The following is a 23,050-nucleotide window of genomic DNA, read 5'->3' on the forward strand; positions in this document are numbered from 1 at the left end:
GTATTTAAATGCTTATTAAATTTAATTTGCCATTTCTTATCAGTTTCTATTCTCTACTAAAAAATGTAATTAATTTTAAATATATATATGTTATGTACAAACGAATTTTTAAAATCTATTTTAAACTTTAAATTCGATTATCGATTTCCTATCGATTTTAGTGGGACCAGTCGGGAAATCGAATGAAGTCGAAGTTTAGTCATCAGCTGATTGCAACAATAACAAAAATCTGCAATTGTTTATTTCGCAGCAAACAATAGAAAACGTCGGACGCTTCTACACACACACACACACACACAATCACAACCCAACACACACACACGCAAACAGACAGTAAAGAATAGTCAACCAAAACAAGATTGGTAAAATTGTTAAAATAACAAATCAAAACGAAACGAACCGTAAAACAAAATGTCGTGCTAAAATCACTTGTTGTTGCGGTGGTGAAAACTACAGTTTTTAAGGTGAGCTATGGGCAATGTTTATTATGTTTTATATATTGTGTAAATACCCAATACTAGATGCGGTCTAGCGATGATGAATAATTCGGTGCTGCGCAGTTGATAAATAGGAGTTGTAAAGGTTCGAATATATATTAAATATTCTATATACATATACACGTTATGGTCCATCGCTGATAAGATGGCAAAGAAGATGAAAGACGGTCTCCTCCTCCTCCGATTTCCATAGTTTTTCGAGCTTATCTCGAAATTCACTGGCCGTTACAGACACGCATCATCGCCAGCTGTTTACTTGGATGGAGCGCTCCTCTGGAACCTCCCATCTCCTCCAACCATCTACCATTCATACCGGCTTGGCAACCCACCTAAAACAACCCATCCACCCATCCAATCCAAGCCCACAATCCGATCTGATCTATAAATAGCAATCTTAATAGTTTTTCCGCAACAACAACCAAAGTTTCCACTCCGCACTCTGCACCGAATTATCAACATCACCGGCCGACTGGACTGCCACAGCCTCTGGGCAAATAAGCAATCATCGCGGCCTCCTCTTTCCATTTCCACTCCAACTCCACCTCCTCATCCTCCGATCACTACACGTAATCTCACGCACTGAAGAGCGGCAGGCAAGCCTGCCTAAGACGGACGGAGCTCTTCAACAGCTAAGCTTCATAGAACTTTGTCTTTATAAATTTTAGTGTGATATATTCATTACTTCCACATTATAGTCCTAGGTCTTGAATTTATTATCTACAATTGTACTTCTTTTCTTCATAACCTTAATTTGGGTATTATATATCCTGTGTTTCCGCTTCATAGAAGTCCCAAGTCGATTTTATTTTTGTATAACCTAAATTATACTCCTTATCTTTACTTTAATATCTTTAAAAACCTCCTTTTCAGGTATTAAGCCTATTCAATTCTTAACTGTCTGACATAACTTATAATCTGAGTTTTTCTTTACTTAAAAATCTTTGTTTCCAATTTGTCTTCCTCAAATTTAAAACTTATTATTTTTTAACCCAAATATATTTTTTAACCCAAATATAATTTTACTGATAAGGAAAATGTTATTGGATTTATCTTATCTAAATAGAAAGACTAGATAGAAATGTAGAACTGAAAAGTAAATACTTTGACAAGACCATTTTCTTATTGTGAATTCTACCGCTCGTTCTAACAATTGCTTATAAACCCACTTTTAACCCACTTTATTATTTTAAGGCTCCATTTAAAACAAAGCTAAAAATACAAAGAATTTTAGGCACCTTTCAAAAACTAGTATGCATTAAATAATGTTGATATTAAAATGGAACCAAAAAAATGTTCTTCATATTGATATTTAGTTAAATTATTTAAATAAATTAGAAAACCTTGAAAAATACAAAATAAATCCATATATACACAATTTTTATTTCCATTATTGACAATTCCAATAATGAAATATGATATTTGCAACTTACGAAGTGCAACTGTATTAACTGACTTTGCGTTGTAATTACAGCTGGCGTTCTCCTGCGATCGCCACGTTCAGTTTGGTCTCATCGCTCCAAGCGTCCACAACGTTGATGCCCGATGCCCGAGGAGCATCCGCTGGCCATCCGCTGGAGCAGACTCTTCGCCGACACCGCTGTCGTCGCCTTTTGGGGGGCACTACTATCTGTGATTCTCGATGGCCGGAATGGAGGTGAGGAAGGAGGAGCAGCAGCTGCTGCTGGATACCCTGATCGGACTGTGGAGCCAATATCTCCAGGCCTCGGAGCTGGAAGATGCGAGTGTCAAGGTTTGTGTGATTCGATTCTCCTTCGCCCATTGATATTCTTATCATTGTTTGCCATTCGTTTATTTTACCCATCACAGGACCACTGGATCTGGCTGTTGCTGTATAATTTTCAGTTTCTGGACGATAAGACCTTGGAAGATGCCTGGCTTAATAGGTATAATATTTTTAAATTGGATAGGATTACAGATATTAAAAAATGAGCACATAACCTTGTCTAGTATTCAACCAAATTCTAAAGTTAGTTTTTATAAAGAAAGTACTTTAAAGTAAAATACAATTTAATTGTTACATTAGTTTTTTTTTTGTTGATCCATTTCTACCTCAACCTTAAAATAGCTAAAGCTATTACATATATTTAATACTAACAAAATTTTATAGTCTTTTCTTAAAATCTATTTTCGAATATATATTATAAATACTTATAAGATACTCTTGCCATATTTTAAAAAGTTAGTCTTCATGAGGTAAATATTTAAATGCTTTGTTTTCTGACTTGTTTTTACAGGTAGCCTAAATAAAACAAACTATTTTAACGTAACAAAAAAGTAAAATTATTATTAATTTTACTTTATTTTATATAATATTCACAATATTTAATTTATATATTATTTTTAAATTTTTACGATAGATTGAACAATTTTTACAGATATTTGACCAAGAGAATTTTTATATTTACGAATTGATATTATAAATTCTTTAAAGAACTTTAAATGATTTTTAAGTTTATTTTATAAGGAAACTATTTTAATCTATCATATAGTTTTACAATATTTTTAAAAAATAATTGTGTATTCTTCCAGCCACTTCAATCTGATGCCCGAGGAGCTCTGCTCATTTCTGTTGGAGCAGGTCTACCAAATCATCAGCGAGGCGAAGCGATCTCAGGGAAGCAGTCCCGATCAGGAACAGCAGGAGCAGCAGGATAAGTGCATCAAACAGCTGCGCAAGGAGCATAATCTAGCCCAGGTTTTTAAGTTTAACTTTAAACGTTTTCCCTTTCCATACTAAGGTTATACTTTTTGCAGCTGATACTCAGCACTCCCAGTGATTGCAATAAGATACTTGCCCTGCGGACTTTTCTCACCGATAAGTTGGGCCATCACTTGTTGGCCTTTCTGCTGCGCGTGGATATCAAGGCAAGTTTGGATGGGTTTGATTTCAAATAGGGTGGTTTAATTTGCACTCTTATATATCCCAAATAACATCGTTCACACTTTTTAAAAATTCAAACATTTTGTATTGAAATGTGTTTATGGTCAGTTATAAAATAACCGGAATATTCGACATATATTCTGGCATGACATATCCTTTACTAATAATAATTTAACTTTATTATTTTTTTTTTATTTGAATAATAATAATAACAACCCAACTCCACCATTTTGATTCACCTTAATGCCTATTATTTAAATAAATTTAATAAATTATTTTTTTCTGCCTTGTAGCACATTGCTTCCCAGAAGAGCCTGTGCCAGCTGTGCATCAACCTGTTTCCCAACTGCAAGTGGAGCATGTCCAACGAGCCACTGCTTCCGCTGACCAGCGTTTCGCAGTTCATCAGCAGTTTCTACCTCAATTCGCAAAGCAAAAAGCTGCGACGCCAGCAACAGCAGCAGTCGACAAAGAGTCAATTACCCAATCACATATCAACCAATGCCATCGAATTGAATTTCGAGGCTTTTAAAGGGACAACAAAGAGCAGCGATGAATTGGCCTTGTTGCTCATCCAATTGCTCACCAGATGTGTGGATGCTGAGCAGGAGTCCCAGTTGAGTGTGACGGTACACAACTTTGCACTGGGACATTTGTGCGCCAGTTTGGAGCAGGATTCACCCGGCGACAATGATGAGATTATCAAGTTCGAGCTCCTACAACTGATAGCCCACTGTGTGAATAACTTTTACATACTAGAGCAACAGCAGCCAAATGTCCATGATTTTAATAGCAACTTTGGGCAACTCCTCTATGCACTGACTGCCAATCGAAGGAGTCCACTGCTGGCCCATGGTGTACTCTATATAATGTTTGGCACTCTACACAATCTGGTGGAGAATGGCGTTAAGGAACTTAACCAAATTGATGTGCGAAACTTTGATGCCTGCTTTGAGGTTTTGCAAGAGGCAGCCAAATCGACGAATTCTATATTTCTGAATATCTACAAGTTGCTGCTCCGTTTGACGGACAATCTGTCCAGGCAGGAACAGCACTTGCAAAGTCTCATGGAGAGCAGCGCATCGACGGCTTTGCCCAAGCAGCAACAGCAGCAGCAGCAACATCTACATCCGCGACATAAAAGAGGACAGCGGAGTAGCCAACTACATTGCCAGGGATCCAGTTCCCTGAGCTGCTATTTCCAGGGCAAACTATATAGTTTACTGCCCAGTTTGGATGCCGAACTTCAGGAGCACAGTGTGAGAAGCCTACTGCGAACGGGCAGCTGTTGCTGCCACTACAATGCCAGGAATTATGCCACCTGCCTTCAACTGGCCACCAAACTAAGTAGCAGCTATCAAAAGTGCGCCTATAAATTTCTGCACTACAATGTTTTGCACACCATTTTTGTGAAACGAAATCCTCAGGGTTGTCCTGGCTGCGAGGATAAACTGAAATCCGCCGCTTTTCATCTGGATTTACGAAATATTTACAAGGAAAACTACAAAAGCCTGCTGAATACCTCCGCCATGTTGCTATTCCTGAAGCACTTGAAACACATTGCCTATTTGCTGTCCTATGATTTGGCTGCTGGTATCCTGGCAGAGGTGGCTCTGCCCATTTTCAGGCAGTTCAAAGACATGATCGAGAGTAGGCAGTCTCAGCGAAGAAATAGCAAAGTTACGCCACTTCTAATGCCCAGCAAACTGGAAAACTATAGAGCTCTACACGAATGCCTGGGCATTTTTGTGATGTACCTCAGCGATATACGCCTGGTTAAGGCTTTCTATAATGAGGAAAATATCAGATATATGCAGGATCTGTTGGCCATACCCGAACTGCAGCGAGGAGTATGTGATCTCATCAAGGTGGGCATTGACAACATAGCCTTTCTGGGCGAGAATTGCCAGGAGCAGATCACTCTGAGCAGGAGACTTATACAACTACAGCTGAATAGTAGTGATAGAGCAACTCAGCTCTTTCAGGCTTTACTGCTTAAATGTTCCAAAAGCTACAGCGGTAAATTCTGGCTGGATGAGGGCCCTAATCCTGTCAAGCTGGAAGGACACAAGCCAGCCGATATACTCTACATAACCGCTCTGCAATGGACCCTAAACTTTGAGTTGCTGAAGACCAGTCAGTTGTTCTACAATGAATTTGCCAAAATCTACTCGATACCCGTGGAAATGTTGGACAACGAGGATGTGGATGATGTGGAGACGCCAACAGGGGAGCAGTTGTCCGAGGAAAAGAAGCTGCGGCATGGGGATAAAAACATCATAGACATTCTTAAGCTGAACTACAATGCTCTGGGCTGTTTCCTCATGCTGCCAAAAGCCACAATGGGGGCAACCGCAGTGACGCCCATTAAGCATGGTATTTGCAACTCAAGTTCATTGGAAACTCTGGTCTCCCAACTGCCACTGGGTGAATCCACTTCAGTCTCGGTCACAACGGCTGCCAGTTCGGAGTACGCGGATTCTCAAATAGATTACGCCTCGGTTATGGATAACTACGATAGTTCCAAGCCCTCATTCCTTCAGCAACTGCTCTCCTGCGAACCGGATGAAAGCATCGTCCTCTTCGACATTCGTGGCAGTCAGCCCAGCAAAGATGGCCAAACCAACTCCCTAACTCTTCCGAATGAAGAGGAAATATCCACAGCCAATGGCATAATCAACAAACTATTCAACATTGTGGGATCTCTGTTTGGCGGAAGTCCATCGGGCGAGGAAAGTGGCGGAAACTCACCAACAAGTGCCCACATCGATGCGGATTTGTTCTGCCTGTACGAACCCAACGGCGAATGCAAGAAACTCTTGCTCAAACTCTTCGAGGCGACCATGGCCATCTGCATCAAGGGTTTCCAAAACGAAGAAGGTAAGTGTCACAAGATTGTTCGGTTGAATACGCATTGGGAAAGCGAAAGAGTATATCGAAGTTATGAGTTGATAGGTGTAACATTTCTTAAATTGAGTTGTTAATAAAAGGGGTCTCTTGTTACATTTTTACAAAATAGTGCAACTTCTGAATTATTTTTTGAGAAGGAGAAAAACAATTTATTGTCTTCCAATCTAACATCGACTCAAAAAAAAAGATAATTTGAATAACGTATATATGACTAGTTTAAATATTTAATTTCCTGTTTAAGTTTAGTGAAATAGAAATCTGTCCATTACAAAAGTTAGTTCATTTTGCTTTATAAACGAATATAACTATACAAAAATAAGTTCGCTATTCCCTTTTCAACAATATAGCTAATTAAATTTTTTTTTAACCAATTAAATATGTTACTGAAAAAGCTTATAATAAACATATGATTAATTTGAATAAAACATTTGGTGTATAAGTCATCACCTAGTCACCAGTTACGGTAATAAAAGATAGATATCCATTACAAAAGAAAATTAATTTTTTTTAGAAAAAAATTTCACAAAACAAAATTGTAGCGGTTTATTATTTTTATTTTTGAAAATTATGAAGTATCAAATGACTTTAAATAGCTTAACTTTTGTTGCTTTTTTAAATATTTTATTTAAATCCAGTAAGTTTTTAGATGATTACAAATTTCGGAAAAAAGTTAGAGCAAGCTAGCTTAAATTCAATTTAGCCGAGCTAAATATTTTTTTCTTAAATTTTAATCTAACATGTGATCCTCTTAAACTCTACAAAAAATAGGAAAGCAAAAATAACTTTATTTTAAAGTGTTACTTTTAGTTTATTAAACATCCACCTAGTGAGAGAAAAGCAGAAGGTAATACAAAATTAAAGGGCATTACTTGTCTACTATATAGCTCTCTTCTAGTTAACCGCCCATCTGGTGGGTTCCACGGCATTCCGCGGCTAATGCGTTGCCAATAGGCAGTATACAATACACAATATGCAAGTACTGAAGCACACAAGTACACAACAGTTGAGTAGAGGGCTCTCGGTCTCGGGGGAAGCCCTAGAAGTGGGACTAGAACAAGGCACCCACATTCACCTCCAATCCAGCTCTAGATACTAGATTCTAGCGCCTAGACTCTGGCTAATAACGGGTCGTTGTGGTTGTGATTGCGGCTGCGGACTAAGAGAGTTAATTATAAGCCAGCTAGGCAGACAGTTAGTCAGTTAGTCACTTAGTCAGTTAGTTTGTTAGTCAGTCGGTTTGGAGTATAATACGCGGCATTTACAAGGCTCTGCCTGGCTGGGATTGAATTTCTCGTTTCATTTTGTGGGTACACATCGTTACAACACCGCATACACTGATAAGAAAAAAATGGTTAACGTTTCCGTTTCAAAATTTCTATTTAACTACAAAATAATAATATTAAATTCAATGCCTGTTTAATTGGATGATTAAATATGAAAATATTTGTATTGTTGTTGTAAACACTGAATTTGAAATGAGTTCTGTTTAAGTTGAACATGGTTTAAATTTAAATTAAATATTTCGGAAATAAAAAATGTAATGTTTTAAATATTTTTCACCCATTGTGGTTTTTAGATATATTTCTTTATCAGAAAAAAAATAGGTTAAAACTACAATGGATGAAATATAAATTTAAATTTTTAAACACAACTTAAAACCACAATAGACAAATATCAAAGCGAAAAAGATGAAACTTAAGTATAAAAAACTTCGTTGTACTAAATTTTTTTTATCAGTGTACAGACAGAGAAAACGCACATCGAGGTAGAGCTACATTCCAGACAAGAGACGACACTTTTGCTTTAGCGCTCGTCCGGCGCTGACGGCTTTTGCTCCAGTTTACGGGTTATCTGTCAGTCACCATCATATCTCTGGCTAATCCGCGGTTTATCTATTTCACTTTACAGTGGAGAAAATGCAGAAGCACCTGCGCAAGCTGCGAGCCATAATTTTAAATCATGCCACGGACAATTGGTCGGATCATGGAGAACAGCATGCCCGGGACAATGCGGTGATCCAGACATTGCAGACGCTGTTGAAGATTGCCGAGCTGTCCACCAGTGGCCACCAGGAACCAGCGGGCGTGGTCAGCAGTCCATCGGGGGATTCCCAGCCACAGGCAAGACCACGTGCCAGATCTTTCAACAGTGGCAGTGTGGAGTTGCCCCGATTGCAGACAGTTAAGTTGCCAGCCAAGAATTCATTGGCCACTCCGCCTACTCCTCGCCGGAGGCCCAATTCCAGTGAGGTAAACGTGGGTGTGGATGCGGACTACTTCTCCACCAGGGCCTCCTTGAGTTGTGCCGCCGACAGCGAACTGGAGCTGAGTGAAAACGAGCATGAGTTTTACCTCACCGCCGATGAGGGTTACGAGGCGGATGGCGAAATTGCCGATCTCAGTGAATCCGAGTGTGATTTGAACGGAGGCGGCGTTATGGCCGCCAATGAATCGTGGACCCCATTTCAGCCATCTTCCCGCTATCGAACCCACATCATGCACCAGGGATTGAGTCAGTTGGTGGTGCAAATGCTGGCGGAATTGTCACTACTCTGTATCAAGCAGCCGAATGGATGGACAGAGAGTCTTACCCAGCTGGCCAATCGGCTGTTTGTCATCAGGGACTATCTCGGGGGTCCACTGTGCCTGCTCAAAGGATTTGCACCTATTCTGAGCTGCAGCGATCCGAAATTGAGAGGTGAGTTAAGGGATTCGTTATAAAGAACCCTAAAAGTTTATACGTTCCTTATCAGCATCTTAAGTAGAGTCGATCTAAGCTTGTCCGTATGTCCGTTCGTTTGTCCGTTTTAAACTACTCTCTAAGTTCATAAGCTTTCTGCATGAAACTTTCCCAAAAGTTGTCTTCCTATTGCAGGTGGAATATAAGTCGGAACGAGTCGAATCGTACGACTATATTAAGCTGTTGTTAAACATATACAGTTTTATAGAATACCATTTAATTATAAGTTTATATACTTCAAAGTTAATGACATAGTCGTACTGGTTTAGAATGTGCTATATTTTCGTTATAGGGTATATAAACTTCGGCTTTTCAAAGATTACTTTCTTTCTTGTTCTAATTAACGTTTTTCTCCTCCAGAACTTCAGCAATCTATCCTGGAGTTGGTTACCCACCTAAACACCCCCGAGGTGCTGCAGTGTTACTACTCCATTCTGGCCTCCAGACAACCGCCAGTGGATTTGCTCATGCGGCACATGCATCACATCTCCTCGGGATCACTTCGCAAAGCTCAACCCTATATGGAATTGGACTTTCCGATCAACACAGATGGCAAAATTGTGATCACCTCGGAGCCACTGGTCAGCGAACAGATTGAAAGGGTGCGATTGCATCACCAGCAATGCCAGACCAATACTCTATTTACACGGGCTGCCTGCATTTTTCCGGTGACCCAAACACGCCTTTGGCAACCGGATGGCTTGACCCTGTCACTTTGGATGGAGTTGAGGGGTCAGCAGATGCATCGCAGTTCCATGCAGTTCAATGATGATGAGACTCGCTATTCGGGAGAGGATTTAACAGTAAGTCGATGTAATAAATATTAAAACCATACGCGAATTGATTCTCAATTAAAAAAAAATTTAATGAAGTTTTCTAATAACAAGAACCAAACACCACTAAACCTCTATATTATTTCCTCCAGAAACTCCACCTGCTTTCTTTGGGAACCAATCAAGCCATGGTCAGCATTTACATCAGCCATAACATGCAGCTTATTTTCGAGTTGGTCAAGCCAAATGAGCAACTGGCTCCGTTGCGAGTGGAGGAGCATTTGGAGGCCAGTGCAGATACGGCATCGGTGATTTCAGCCAACACACAGGCCGCCAATGGAGGAACCATTCGACAGGCATTAAAGCAAACGAAGTTGGCGCTGCTCAACAGTTTCGGGCAGATGCACTTGCTCAATGGCCATCATTCCTCGCCTGTATCGTCTGGCGGTTACTTCGAGGGATCCGCGGTGCAACTGCAGCATTTGCGTTTGCCACGCCACAAGTGGATGCACTTGGTTTTTGGTTTGCAGCAGCAAGGCGATACCGTTGAGATAAGCATATTTCTGGATGGTTTGGAGCAGCACACCATGCGGCTTCCATTCCATAATCTTCGCCAGTTGACGCGAGTGCACAGCTTTCAGTTGCTCGCCTTGGGCGAAGGACAGCCAACGAGGAGTCCTGGCAGCAGCTCCTCCTCGCGTTCCACTCTCGATGGCTCCGCTCCTCGATTTGCCCTGTCCAATGTGATTCTGTTTAGAAGGCGTTTAACAGATCCCCTGCTCATGATGAATCTAACGGCCATGGGACCGGACTTTACCGAGTTCACCCAGTGCCAAGTGGCCAACTGGAAGCCCAACTATGGTTTCGTCAGTCTGGGCAAGCTGGCTTCATCGAATTTTGGTAACCATTTGGACTGCATGCGGCAGTTGCGACAGGCCAGAGTACTGGTCTACACCGCCCAACAGCCGGATCTGGTGATGAGCTACGATGCTAGTCAGGAACTGGACATGGCCTGTTATGGACAGCCCCATGGACATATGCTCTATGGCGAACTGCTGCAGCATCAGCCGCAGACCCTCCAGTCTGCCACATCTCTCAGCGGAGGACTCTCCACGCTACTATATCTCTTTGCCAGGGTAAGTCTGTTTATATACACTAAAAATTAACATAAGTTTAATCAACAAAATAGTTCATTGCCATAAAAATAATAAATGCGACACACAGAAACTAAATAATTTTCCTACCATTAAACCATTGAAAGTTTATTATTTTACTCAATTGATTTTTTTTTCCTCCTTGAATATTACTGTTAAATTGCTGGAATAACCTATTAAAAATATTTTATTGCTATTAAATCGGTGGTTTTTTGTTATAATCTAATTTATGTTATTTTTTTTTAATAAAGTTATATGAAAGTTGTTTAAAGAAATATTAACAAAGTTTAAATAACTGTTCCTCAATTTTACGAAAAAAATAACGAAAAATATAAGATTTTAATTGTTTAATAGTATTTAAACGACATGAATATTTCGGAAAAAAGTAAGGAATTAGTTTTTCTATGTATTAACTTGTACAAGAAATAAAATAACAAAATACATAACGATTTCTTAAGATTTTAATTTTATAATACTATTTAATGTGCCATAAAACTAAACCACAAGATACATAAAAATTTCGGAAAATACATAGTAAAGTAAACATATTTTTAAGTTGATTTTACATATGTACATTTTTCTAAGATTTTCCCTAGATTTTCGATATAACCCTCTTATTTTATAGATCGTTGAACTTACGGGGAACGCAAATACGCAGGCTTTGGCTCTGGACTTACTGCTCCAGGTGGCCCACTCGGATGCTCAGCTATACACGGAGTTCCAACGCCAGGATTACCTGGCCTTGATCGGTTATGTAATTAAATCCGAGAAGTGCTGCAAGGATGTGCAGTTACTAAGGAGCATTGTGAATAATGCCTGCTCTCAGGCGCTGATTAGTAGGAAAGGAGATTCGCTGAATGTTAACGATAATACGATGGCTACTCTGGTCTATCCACGTCTTCTGCTAGCCGTACTCCAGCGCTATTCCGATTGGCATCGCTCTGGAGCCACCCACTCCGATGTTCTGGACATGCTTTTCCGCTGTTTGCTGGCTTTGACTAGAGACAAACATCCGCAAAGGGATTTCAATATGGAGCAGCTTCAGAAATCGGGTCTACTGGGGGCATTGCTCAACCTCTGCAAGGTCTATGTGATTGAGTCACCCAGTCCGGTGCAGATTTCACCCTATGCCGCAGAATGTTTTGTTCAGATTTTGGCCGTGTTTGCAGGATCGCCACCAGATTCTTCGATGCTGGATGAGATCATGAAACTGCTGCTGCTGCTGCACAAGCCAAGTGAATGTTATGTGACCCACGATCGATTGCATTTCTATTTCCTGCTCACGGCTCAACAACCTGCCAAGGAAAGATCTCTGGTGGCCGCTAATTTAAGCAGGGTGACCACTTCGCTGCGCAGGCAACTGCATCCGCAGCCGCAGGAATTGGATCCTGAGAGGGCGGAGAGGATTAAGAAACTGAGACGGCTTCATGCCACTTCATCGGGCTATAGAAAGGCGGTCAATGAATTCGAGGAGCAACTGGAGCAGATGGCAGACTGTTCCAATCTCAACAAGACCGCCTTGCGGTTACTCAGTCCCGTGGAGGCGACTCGTTGGCGTTTGAAGTTCAAGCGGCGGCATCCCACCAATGCCAGCAGTCCGAAGAGGAGTCCCCTCAAGATTGCCCGCCGGCGCATCCATCCGCACCTGCATTTGGGTAAACTGTGGCAGCCTTCAGGTCATAGTACGCCCAGTTCGGGGCAATCGTCATCGCTGCCCAACAGGAAGACGGATTTCTACGATCAACAGGGTATCATACGGCTGCAGCAGCGTCTGCTCATCCTTCTGAAGGACTTCCTATGCCTGCTGCCGGATTCCTCGGTGGATGTAGTCACTCGTCACTATGTCAAGCTGGAGCTGCTCCTCGTCCTGGCCAATCAACGCAGCTGTGCCGTCCGCCAAGCCATCATCCAACTGCTGGATGTGCTGACCAAGCGTTTGCCCAGTGGCGAACTCAACTCAGCCATCAAATTGATGTATCCCCTGCATCTGGCCAATCAGTTGACCATCCATGGCTGTGATATAGGCATGTTTGAGGCCTGTCTGGCTTGGATTAGCGGCATTCCTGGCAGTCTGACGGATGTCCTTAGCTCCGAGGCCCCACTGAGGATTCGTCAGCGTTTTGGTCTGCAATCTTTACTGGCCATTTCGCAGGGAGCCGAACCACAGAAAGTGTTTAAGGCTCTCCTCAGGCTTTATCTGCAGGTAAAATATACACTAATATATATAGTTTATAACAAACAATGCAAATAATGATTATTCTTGTGTTTTTTAAATCAAATTATCAATCAGTTAAAATATATCTTTTTAAATTGATCTTCTTTGGCGCATATAATAAATTTTATATAGATTTTCTAATTTTTATAATACTCTTTAAACATTCTAAATATTTTTGAGCAAAAACATAAAAACTAATAAATAACAATAATTTTTTAGCAACAAAAATAGAACTCAATGGTGATTTTTATGCAATAATATCATCGAAAATCTGCACATCGAAGCCCCAGTTTCAAAATGTTTTTTTTAAGCAAAATACGAGTAAAATTATAAATAATCATTAATTTTGTTTTATTTTTTATTTTGTTGCTAAAAAAATATTATTGTTCTTAAACAATGTCCTAAGAATCAAGAAATTACAATTATTTTATATAAAACAGGATGATTTCGATCCCTTCTGTATAATCCTTTAGTATACCATTTCTCATCTGCTCTTCTCAGAATCCCGATGATCAAAACAGTCTTATTGAGGCAGGACTGCTGCAGTGCTCGGTAAAGGCTCTCTACAAGATTTACTCCTTACGTCTGGGTCAATTCAATGCGGATGAGTCCATTCTGGAACTCCTTTCAAATATTGGAGAGCGAGCTCTTCGTTCTGTGGGACAGATAAATGTAAGTGATAAAAAAAATATTAAGCAAGCAAATATACCCTTGCAGCTAATGCAAAAATAAAGTACTCTACAAAACGACTATAGCTTTATATATGTTTAAGAACATTGAAGCTTTGTCGATTTTCGGATGCTTTTTATATGATTCCAATGACAGCTATATAAAATCAGTTTCTGTAATTCTAAATTAGAAAACTAGTACTATATCTTTAAGTATGTTTGTATAAATTGAAAAAAATCGATGTTCTAATTTTTTTCATTTATTTTTCCGATTACATCAATATGATCTATATGATATACAAACAATAGAAAAAAGTTACATCCAGATAGCTTTAAAACAATTATTTTTTTGTAATTCCCCTGCAATGGTATACTAAAGTGAACCAAATGAGCCTATTCTAATAAGATTATTATCCTCTACTCCAGCTCGTTTGGGACATCCTCAGCCTGTTATCCTTCTACCAGGACAAGCAGCCCCAGATGATAATGCGCAGTTTCCGCACAGCCCAGGCTCAACTTCAGCTGGAGTGGCTCACCAAGTTCTTTGAGCCCAACAGTTTCCGCATAGCCATGATCAACGATTCCCCCCTGAATCACACGGAACTGCGCACCCGGGTGGAGCTGCTCATCGATCGCTGTACTCAGTTCTTCACCGTGGGTGTGGGTCAGACCACCGGAGCCACCTATGTGGCCAGTTCCCAGGAACTGGCTCTCTTCCAGCTGCTCGTTTCGTATGGCATATCGAGCAATCAGCGATGCAACAACTTCATTGCCTGGGGATTGCAACCATCGCGGCCAAGGGATCTGCGTTCCTACATAGTGGATGCCCTGTGGCGATCCCAGCAGGATGAATTCCAGCGGGCCATCATCTGCGATGCCAAGATGATCAAGGCTTTGCTTTGGCTCTCGCTGCTGGAGGACTTGGCGGAGCCCATGGAAAATCTACAACGTCTTTGCGATGCCCTGGGCATCAAGGAGAACGATTCCTCGTGGAATCTGGTCCATGAGCTGGATCGCCTCGATCAGAACCGCAATAATATGGCCGCCAAGCAGAAGACCTTGCTGGAGAAGACCGTGTACAGATTTGAGCCATTGGTGCAGCACTGCATAGAGTCGTCCATGGTGACAACCAGAAAAGTGGCCGAACTTCAGGTTAGTAATTCTCAAATTAAAATAATTAGAGGGGAATAAAATAGATATAGGTCTAAAGTAAATTTTTTATTAATTTTGTTTCTATTTACCTCATTCTTAAATTTGAATGTCAAACATGGGCTTTTTGATCAAATCTTTGGTTAATTGTCAAATGTAGGAATGTTCAGCTTTAATTTCGGTGTATTGATCAAAATTATGGAATATAATAATTTAATGTTGGAATGCCATACCTCGTTGAATTAGTCATAAAATTTCCAATAAACTGGCATTCACAGCTCAAAAATTTTGGGTTGGATCAAATTTCGAAAAAAATGATGATGGTACCCCTTAAAAAAATGCTAAAATTGGCGACCTCCAAAACATGAGTTTAAATTGCAGTTTTTTGATCGAAACTAAGGAAAATAATGGTTTAATGTGGGAATGCCATACCTGCATAATAAGAAGTAATACTGTAAATTTCATATAAAAACTTTCTCTATTCCCTTCCAGAATGCTGAGCGAAAGGCTCTGATGTGTCACATGAAGGTATACGATGATACCTATACGTACACCAAGTGGCTGGAGATTATACGTCGGATGACGCATGAGGGTGCTCCCTGGCATTCTGCAGAAAGAGCTGAATGGTAAGTTGGGATAGGATTAACTCTAAAATCAAAATCCAATCCTGAAACCCACTCAACAGCTCTTGGGAACTGGACGACACGGAGGGACCGTCGCGAGTTCACACTCGACTGCGTCGCTGCCATTTGGACATTGATCGTCGCTTCTTTATGAACGAATACAGACCGGGACAAGGGCAACGCGAGGATCAGGAGCCATATGTGCGTCCTCTGGACTACCTTATAGCCAGTTACGATCAGCAATTGAACATATCGCTTAACTCTCAAATACTTTATAATTTTGCCGCCAAATTCCTGCCCGTTGATGGGGAAATCGAAGGGGAGATCATCATCACCGATCTGAAGCTGTACTTCCTGGCGACGTACCGGTGTCGGTACTTCAATGTGAACTGTGATATAGCCAACATAACAGAGATCTGGCTGAAACGCTACCAACACCAGGAGACGGCCTTCGAGATTCTCCTGGACACCAACAAGTCGCTGTTCTTCTCGCTGCAAAATGCCGACGATTGGAAGATCATGCGCGAGGTATTCTGTGATAAAATCGTTGCCACTCCCGATCAGGCCAAAGTGCTGGCCATCACGCAGCAGTGGCGTGAGGGTCTGCTTACCAACTGGGAGTACCTGATGACCCTCAACCAAATCGCCGGCCGCACCTACAACGATCTCATGCAGTACCCGGTGTTTCCCTGGGTGCTGAACAACTACAGCTCGGAGATTTTGGACCTGCGGGAGGGACACAATTTCCGGCGACTCGGACGACCAATTGCCGTGCAGCTGGAGGAGAACGAGAAGCACTACATCAGCAACTATACGGTGGGTTGGGCACTCTTTATCAATCAATCCTTTAGGCAAGCAATTAGGCAAAGTATGCAAATATTGAGTTTAATAGTTGTTTTTATCTACAAATTTATCAATTAAACTAGTTATTCAAATAATTAGAACTGTCATATGGATACTCTTTGGTTAATCTACCCATTTGCTTCAGTATTTTTGAATTTTAAATTTATATGATAAAATTTATAAATCTTAAATGGCTATATATGGTATGGATATTTATTTTTTTCAAAAAACCAAAAATACCAAAGTATTAATTTTGATTAAAAAAAAAAATAATATTAATTAGTATTATTATTATTATTATTGATTCCTGTGTAGACAGAAATAATGACGATGTTTTTTAATAAGCCTATAAAAAACTTATAAGTCCTTTGATCTTTTCAGTACATTGACAGTACCAACACCACAATGGGTTCGCTGATCCTCAAGCCGTATCACTACAGCTCCCATTACTCGAACTCCGGCACCGTGCTCCATTTCCTGGTGAGGGTTCCACCGTTCACCAGCTATTTTCTGCGCTACCAGGACAATGATTTCGATTTACCGGATCGCACGTTCCATGCTCTGAACACCACCTGGCTGTTGGCCAGTCGGGATAGTCCCACGGACGTGAAGGAGCTCATTCCGGAGTTCTTTTGCCTGCCGGAGATGTTCGAGAATTTCGAGCGCTTTAAGTTCGGCTGCCGACAGAATGGCGAACGGGTCGAGGATGTCTCACTACCGCCATGGTGTCAGCGGGACTCCCGGCTCTTTGTGCTCATCCACCGACAGGCTTTGGAATCGGAACAGGTGCGCAATCAGATCCACAATTGGATAGACCTGATCTATGGCTACAAGCAGACCGGGGAAAGCGCCGTGGAGGCCATCAATGTGTTCCACCCAGCGGTGAGTAGTCATAGGGGTTACCCCTACTTATAATTTTGAAAATTTAATAATAATATAAATTATCATTACTTAATGCCATGTTTAATGTCGATCCAAACCAATTTAATTTATAATATTTTTAGCATACCTATTCAATATTAAAAAAAGAAAAAAGTATTTAGTATATGTAACACGTTTTTGAGCTTTACCATTTGGGGTGTGGGTTTCTCCTCACCCTTGACTTTTTTAGATAGTATATTAAACGTTAAAAACAAATAAGTATTTTTTTGAAAAAAAAAATTTTCCACAAAAAGCCTTTAAAAATTAAACTTTATTAATCAGTTATTTCCTTGTCCCAGACCTATGCCGTGTTCCTGGATTCCGAGATCAGCGATCCCATTGAAAGAGAGGCAGTGAAGACAATGGTGAAGACCTATGGCCAGATGCCCAGGCAGCTGTTCAAGTCACCACATCCGGCGACCAAGGCACTGGACTACTCGCTGGTGGACAAACCGATAGTGTCCACTGTACGTGGACTGCGTTGGGGCGTCTATGTGGGATCGCCGCAGCTGAAGGTTCCATCCTGGGCAAATATCCACAAGATACCCGGCACCGAGCATTTGGTGAGCTTCAGCAACACCAATGTGGTATATGCTTTGCCGGGAAGGGCAAGTGTGATGCAGGGAGCTGAGCCGGATACCTACAATGTGATCTCCTGGGGCTACGACGATCGGATTGTGAGGATCCAGCCGCTGAACAAACCACAGGCCAAGCCAAAGAACCTGGTGCACAATGGAACCTTTGACGACATCACCGCCTGTGGATGCGATGTGAACTCGAATCAGCTTTGGTTTGGTCATAAATCCGGCCGGGTTAGTGTGTACAAATGCACGGGAGGATTGGATTCCCAGCAGCGAGCCTCAACGAAGGGCAGGCATAGCTATGCCCGTGGTTTCAGTTTGTCGTACAACTCTGCTTTCCGGAAAATAACCAGCAAAGGATTGGGCGGAGGAGGTGGTGGATCGGAGAGAGTGGATGAGGCGGGAAACCTCAATGCCACCCATTCCGCCTCTTCAGTTAACTCCGCCAGCAATTCCTCCAGCAGCGATGCCTTCCAGCGTGACGGAGCCGATGTCAACTGGCTGGGACCCACGCTGCTGGTGCGGCACACAGACGAGATCACCTGCATTACCCTGTCCGTGGAGTTCAAGATTGCGGTCACAGCGGGTCGCGATGGCATAGCTGTTATATGGGACTTAAATGAGTGAGTAATATAATATTTTATGAAATATTTATACCCTTGGAAAGAGTAATATTATGTCAGTCGAAACTTTATTATGTATATAAAAATATTAAATATTCTTTTTTTTTAATATTTTGGTTGATAAAGATTTTTAGAAAGTAACATTATATTATATATTCTTAATTAACATTTCTGGAAAAGTATTATAATGTTAGTTATAAACCCTATAAAGTATATAAAATATGATATATTATATTTTTGATTAAGATTTCTAGGCGAGTCGATCTAGCCATGTCCGTTTGCTTGTCCGTTTGTCCGATTCTATACAAACAAGTCTCTTAGCGTTAAAGGGGCTGCTTTTAGTATATAATTCGAAAAGGGACGGATCAGAAGACTGTATCATATAGCTTCCATTAAATTTAAAAAAAAATGTATTTCTTTGGCTTGCCAAAGTTTGCTGTCTTTCTTGATACTTAATAAAGTTTTCTTTTCAGCTGGAGCTATGTGCGAACGATTGCTCGTCCGGCGGAGATTCATCAGTCGCCCATAACGCATGTGGCCATAAGTCCAACGCTGGGAGACATTGTCACCGTTCACACGCTGCCACAACCTGCTGCTCCAACTGCGGATGCAAAACCTCCGGTGGCTGCAGCTACAGCTGCAACCAGACCCAATACCCTCAGCATTGCCGACGAATGCTTCGAGGTGACCGAGGAGAGCCTGGATGACTTTGTCAATGTGAATGTGAACCCCAATGGCAAGTCTATTTTGCGACTGCACTCGGTCAATGCTCGGTATGTGCAGCATCTGGTGCACGAGGATCGCATCCTGGCCGTTTGCTACTCGTACATTAAGGAGGGAGTGGGCGTTAATGTGATAGCCACCGCTGTGGAGGGAGGATTTGTGCGCTTTTGGTCCAGCTGGAACCTGAGCTTTGTCAGTGAACTGACGACGGGAACTTCGCCCATTCGAAGGTATAGATTGCCTATGAACCCATATAAAACTAGCCCATGTAAACTAACTATGTATTGTATATCATTACAGCATCTGCTACTCAACACATCAGCATTTGGTGGTGCTAACGAGGGAGTCCCACATTCAGGTGTGGGAATCCGAGGGTCTTTATGGCAATGCCCCAAAGTTCCCCCAAATCGTCTATAAATAGGGTTAATGAGAATACTCAATGCCACAACTCAAAGCATATCAATGACAGACACATAAAATTCGAAAAAAAGCAGCTGAATCAAAGAACATATAATTTTGGTTGGTCAACGGAAGAGATTTCAAATTATAATATTCCTTTGCGACCGCCACAACACTGATATATCAGAGAAGACTATAAAGATTCCTAGGTTTAGGTCTCATAGAGCTGTAAAATACACCTTTTGTACCAAAACTTTTTATTATTTCGTATTTGTTTTTCCCATGTGGCAGGCTAAATTCCCGCGCTGCCTTCAATTGTTGATATTATCAAATAAACAATCATATTTTGCAAAACTAAAGGATTTACTTTCATAATTATTAGGTAAAATATACAATGTACATTGTAGGGGCTTAGGGTGTAAGTAATGATTATAAAACTATAGATATTAAGTACAATATTACTTAGCGAGAGCCTCTCTTGTTGTCAGCACTTCCAGGGTGGAGGCTTACTGTTGCCACTACCGCTTTTTGGTTTGCTATGCTTGCTTCCCTGTTTGCTAGTCGTCATGGACAGAATCTCGTCGAGCTTGTCGAAGTCACTGGGCGACTTGCTGAGCAGCAGCTCAATGTAGGCCTGCAGCTTGTCCATTGGCGAGGGCGGATCTCGTTTGCCCACCACATCCAGGTTGTTCTTCTCGGTGCTGTTGCTGCGCTGCGACTTGCTCGTTTTGGGAGTTTCCGGATACATGCGGGCATTGTTTAGCTCAGGAGATTCGCCTTCAGTATCACTGGCTTGCATCAGGGAGTTTTGACTGGGAGTGGTGAGAATGGCAAGTGCCTGCTGCCACTGGGCCTCCATTACGCCGTGCAGCTTCTCCGCAATATCAGCACTGTGATTGGAAAAACATATTTAAATACTACAATTTAGTTATTTATATAAATAGCTTACCGCTTGGTTTTGTAACAGTTGAGTTTGAGGTCCATTTCATCGATCTTCTTGGAGGCATTGGCCAGCTGCAGTCGATATAGCTCCACTTCCTCAAGGTGCTTCTCCTGGATGAGATTCAGTTCCTGGTTATTCTTCTCGTTAATCATTTCCAGCTGCTTAACAGCCCGCTCGGCTATCAATCTTTCACGCTCTCGAGCCTCACTCTTCAGATGCTCCTCGTTTTTGTCCAGCTGATCCTGGAATTCCTGCATCTTTTTGGCCACCACATTCTCCATTTGTTGCTGGTAATACTGCTTGAGGGATTTCTGTTGAACATCTAGCTTTTTCTTGAGATTGGTCTGGAAAGTGATGATAAAATTTGAGTGCTTATGCTTACAAAACAATCTTTTCAATAGTAACCTCATTTTCAGTTAGATTAGCCAGTGTTTCTTGAAGAGACTTGCGCTGCGCCTCCAAGGCATCCGCCCGCGCCTTTTGCTTTTGATGATATTCCTGCAACATTTCCTTTTGGTGGTTAAGCGTGTTCTTGTCCTTTTCCAGTTCTTCAATGCGGGCTTTTAGCTAAAAGTTTAATGTATAAATTAGAAAACTAACCTTATTTATTGAACATATAATATAAATTACCTTCTCCTGCTGGTAGTCTACCTTGGCAAACTTATCCCTCAGCTTGTTAAGCTCTGCGTGCGACAGCTCCTCTGCTCTTTTGCTGCTGTGCAGCTGCATATCCAGTTGCTCCAGTCTGTCCTCCCAATCCTTCGCATCTTGCCTGCGATGGTCCAGTTCTGCCTCTAGTTTATCATTCTTTTCCTGAAACTTGGTGGCCAAGCTCACAGCCTGCGACAACTCGTGCTGCAGGGCATCAATTTTGCCCTGAGATTCGCTTCTATCCGCCTCCATTTTATGCAGAGCATCACGCAGTTGCTGCACTTCGTAGTTAAGATTCTGGGCTGCTTGCTCCGCTCCTGTGAGTGCTGCATCCTTGGAACGATCCACCTCGATGGCCACTGAGATGCGCTGCTGATATTCCAGCAGTTGGGATTGCAGGCTGTGCACAGTTTTCTCCAGATGCTGTCTCCTCAGTTGTTCCTCTTTCAGGGAAGGACTGCACTGGAGTCGCGGGTTGGGAGAATTGTTGTCCAGGACAGTTCTGGCCAAGCTACTCTTGCCCCAAAGTTCACTCAAGCTGATGAGCTTGCTGTTGTCGTTCAAGCTATTGCGTGCACCTCTTGCTACTTCACTTGCTGAAGGAGCTCCAGAAGAGGAGGAAGTCAATCGCATGCTGGGCAGGGAAGTGGCCGCCGGATGACCCTCCTGCACTAACCTCTCGTTTCTCAAATGATCATCGCTATGATGATGCAGATGTTGATGATCCTGTCTCTGCCAGCGATTCACATTGTTCTCGTCTAGGTAGTGGTCAATCTCCAACAGTATGTTATCCTCCAACGGTCGGTGCAATACACTTTTGGGCGTGGAGTGCACCATGCCATGGAGCTCCCTACTTTCCCGCTGCCCTGCTGCATTTCTCACCGTATTGGTTGATATGGTGGATATATCCGAGGGTGCCTCGAATCCCCCTCGATTGTCCGCCGCCTCCAGTCCCATATTCTGCAGCCTGGCATTTATGTTATTCAGCTCCGATTTCTTGCTGGGATGCAGGAACTGATATGCCGCACTCGTGGGCACGGGGGGCGGGGGCATGGCCAGGGCATCCAGTGCCGCCGCTGCGCCTGCGCTCATCTTCACCTCCTCCGTGGACTCCGTATAGTAATTGGGCGGTATGAGCAGCAACAGATCGGTGTCGTCCGTGTCCGTATCGCTCATTCCTCACACATTTCGAGTCAGCTCGGTTTAAAATACCCCCTGAATTGCGGATTGCGACGGAAAAGATTGAAAACAGATGCAATTGGTTTGTTGTTGCTATAGTGATAACACGACGCGTAAACATTGCACCAGGGTTGTCGTGGGTGTGTGCTATCGAATGTAAAACACAAGAGATATATCGAGTGTAGCGGGAATGTGAGATATATTTATTGAAAATAATGAAAAGTTAATTTTAACGCCATGCTTAATTTATTAATTTCAAAAAAATGTTAAATACGTCGTGAATGCAACTATTTCGATTTTGGTTTTGAAAGTATTTGCAGGTTTGAACTAAACAATCCGTTTTCCAAATTATTTCAAACTATAACTTTATTTTTTTATCTTTAGAAGGATACTAAAGGGTACGAAGGGTACTAAAATTTTTGATCAGTTTCATATTCGTGTACCACTCCATTCTTGAATTGTTTCAAATCTGAATTTGTTATATTTTATAACCTAAGGTAACAAACATACATATGTACACTTACTACTGTTTAAACATTTTGCGGAGAATGTAAAAA

The 23,050-nt window shown here is 41.7% G+C and overlaps 2 protein-coding genes across 2 annotated transcripts; one reads left to right on the forward strand and one right to left on the reverse strand.

The window, feature by feature from the left end:
- The first annotated feature begins 224 nt into the window (after window positions 1-224).
- LOC108145885 (lysosomal-trafficking regulator) lies at window positions 225-20,079 on the forward strand. Its single transcript, XM_017271531.2, has 18 exons — window positions 225-464; window positions 1,969-2,247; window positions 2,325-2,401; window positions 3,048-3,213; window positions 3,273-3,383; window positions 3,693-6,279; window positions 8,218-9,006; window positions 9,409-9,851; window positions 9,974-10,957; window positions 11,601-13,178; window positions 13,692-13,862; window positions 14,285-15,010; window positions 15,500-15,633; window positions 15,693-16,446; window positions 16,855-17,355; window positions 17,694-18,598; window positions 19,072-19,551; window positions 19,622-20,079. The coding sequence occupies exons 2-18, from the start codon at window positions 2,137-2,139 to the stop codon at window positions 19,740-19,742; spliced, it is 10,638 nt and encodes a 3,545-aa protein (XP_017127020.1). The 5' UTR covers window positions 225-464; window positions 1,969-2,136; the 3' UTR covers window positions 19,743-20,079.
- On the reverse strand, window positions 20,065-22,615 carry LOC108145886 (centrobin). The gene is made up of 4 exons (XM_017271533.2): window positions 21,294-22,615; window positions 21,069-21,230; window positions 20,670-21,007; window positions 20,065-20,610 (listed from the first exon to the last, which is right to left on the reverse strand). The coding sequence occupies exons 1-4, from the start codon at window positions 22,488-22,490 to the stop codon at window positions 20,205-20,207; spliced, it is 2,103 nt and encodes a 700-aa protein (XP_017127022.1). The 5' UTR covers window positions 22,491-22,615; the 3' UTR covers window positions 20,065-20,204.
- Window positions 22,616-23,050: the final 435 nt, after the last annotated feature.

This window comes from Drosophila elegans, unplaced genomic scaffold, assembly GCF_018152505.1.
Source record: "Drosophila elegans isolate 14027-0461.03 unplaced genomic scaffold, ASM1815250v1 contig_208, whole genome shotgun sequence".
NCBI classification, from domain to species: domain Eukaryota; kingdom Metazoa; phylum Arthropoda; class Insecta; order Diptera; family Drosophilidae; genus Drosophila; species Drosophila elegans.

Bases quoted from the DNA above. Each gene is read 5' to 3' on its own strand.
- LOC108145886 (XM_017271533.2), bottom strand. From the start codon at position 22,490: ATGAGCGATACGGACACGGACGACACCGATCTGTTGCTGCTCATACCG. The intron at 21,231-21,293 runs GTAATTTATATT...TTAAACTTTTAG, and splicing joins TAGACTACCAGCAGGAGAAG to CTAAAAGCCCGCATTGAAGA. The intron at 21,008-21,068 runs GTTACTATTGAA...ATCACTTTCCAG, and splicing joins CTAATCTAACTGAAAATGAG to ACCAATCTCAAGAAAAAGCT.
- LOC108145885 (XM_017271531.2), top strand. From the start codon at position 2,137: ATGGCCGGAATGGAGGTGAGGAAGGAGGAGCAGCAGCTGCTGCTGGAT. The intron at 3,214-3,272 runs GTTTTTAAGTTT...TACTTTTTGCAG, and splicing joins AGGAGCATAATCTAGCCCAG to CTGATACTCAGCACTCCCAG. The intron at 16,447-16,854 runs GTGGGTTGGGCA...TGATCTTTTCAG, and splicing joins ACTACATCAGCAACTATACG to TACATTGACAGTACCAACAC.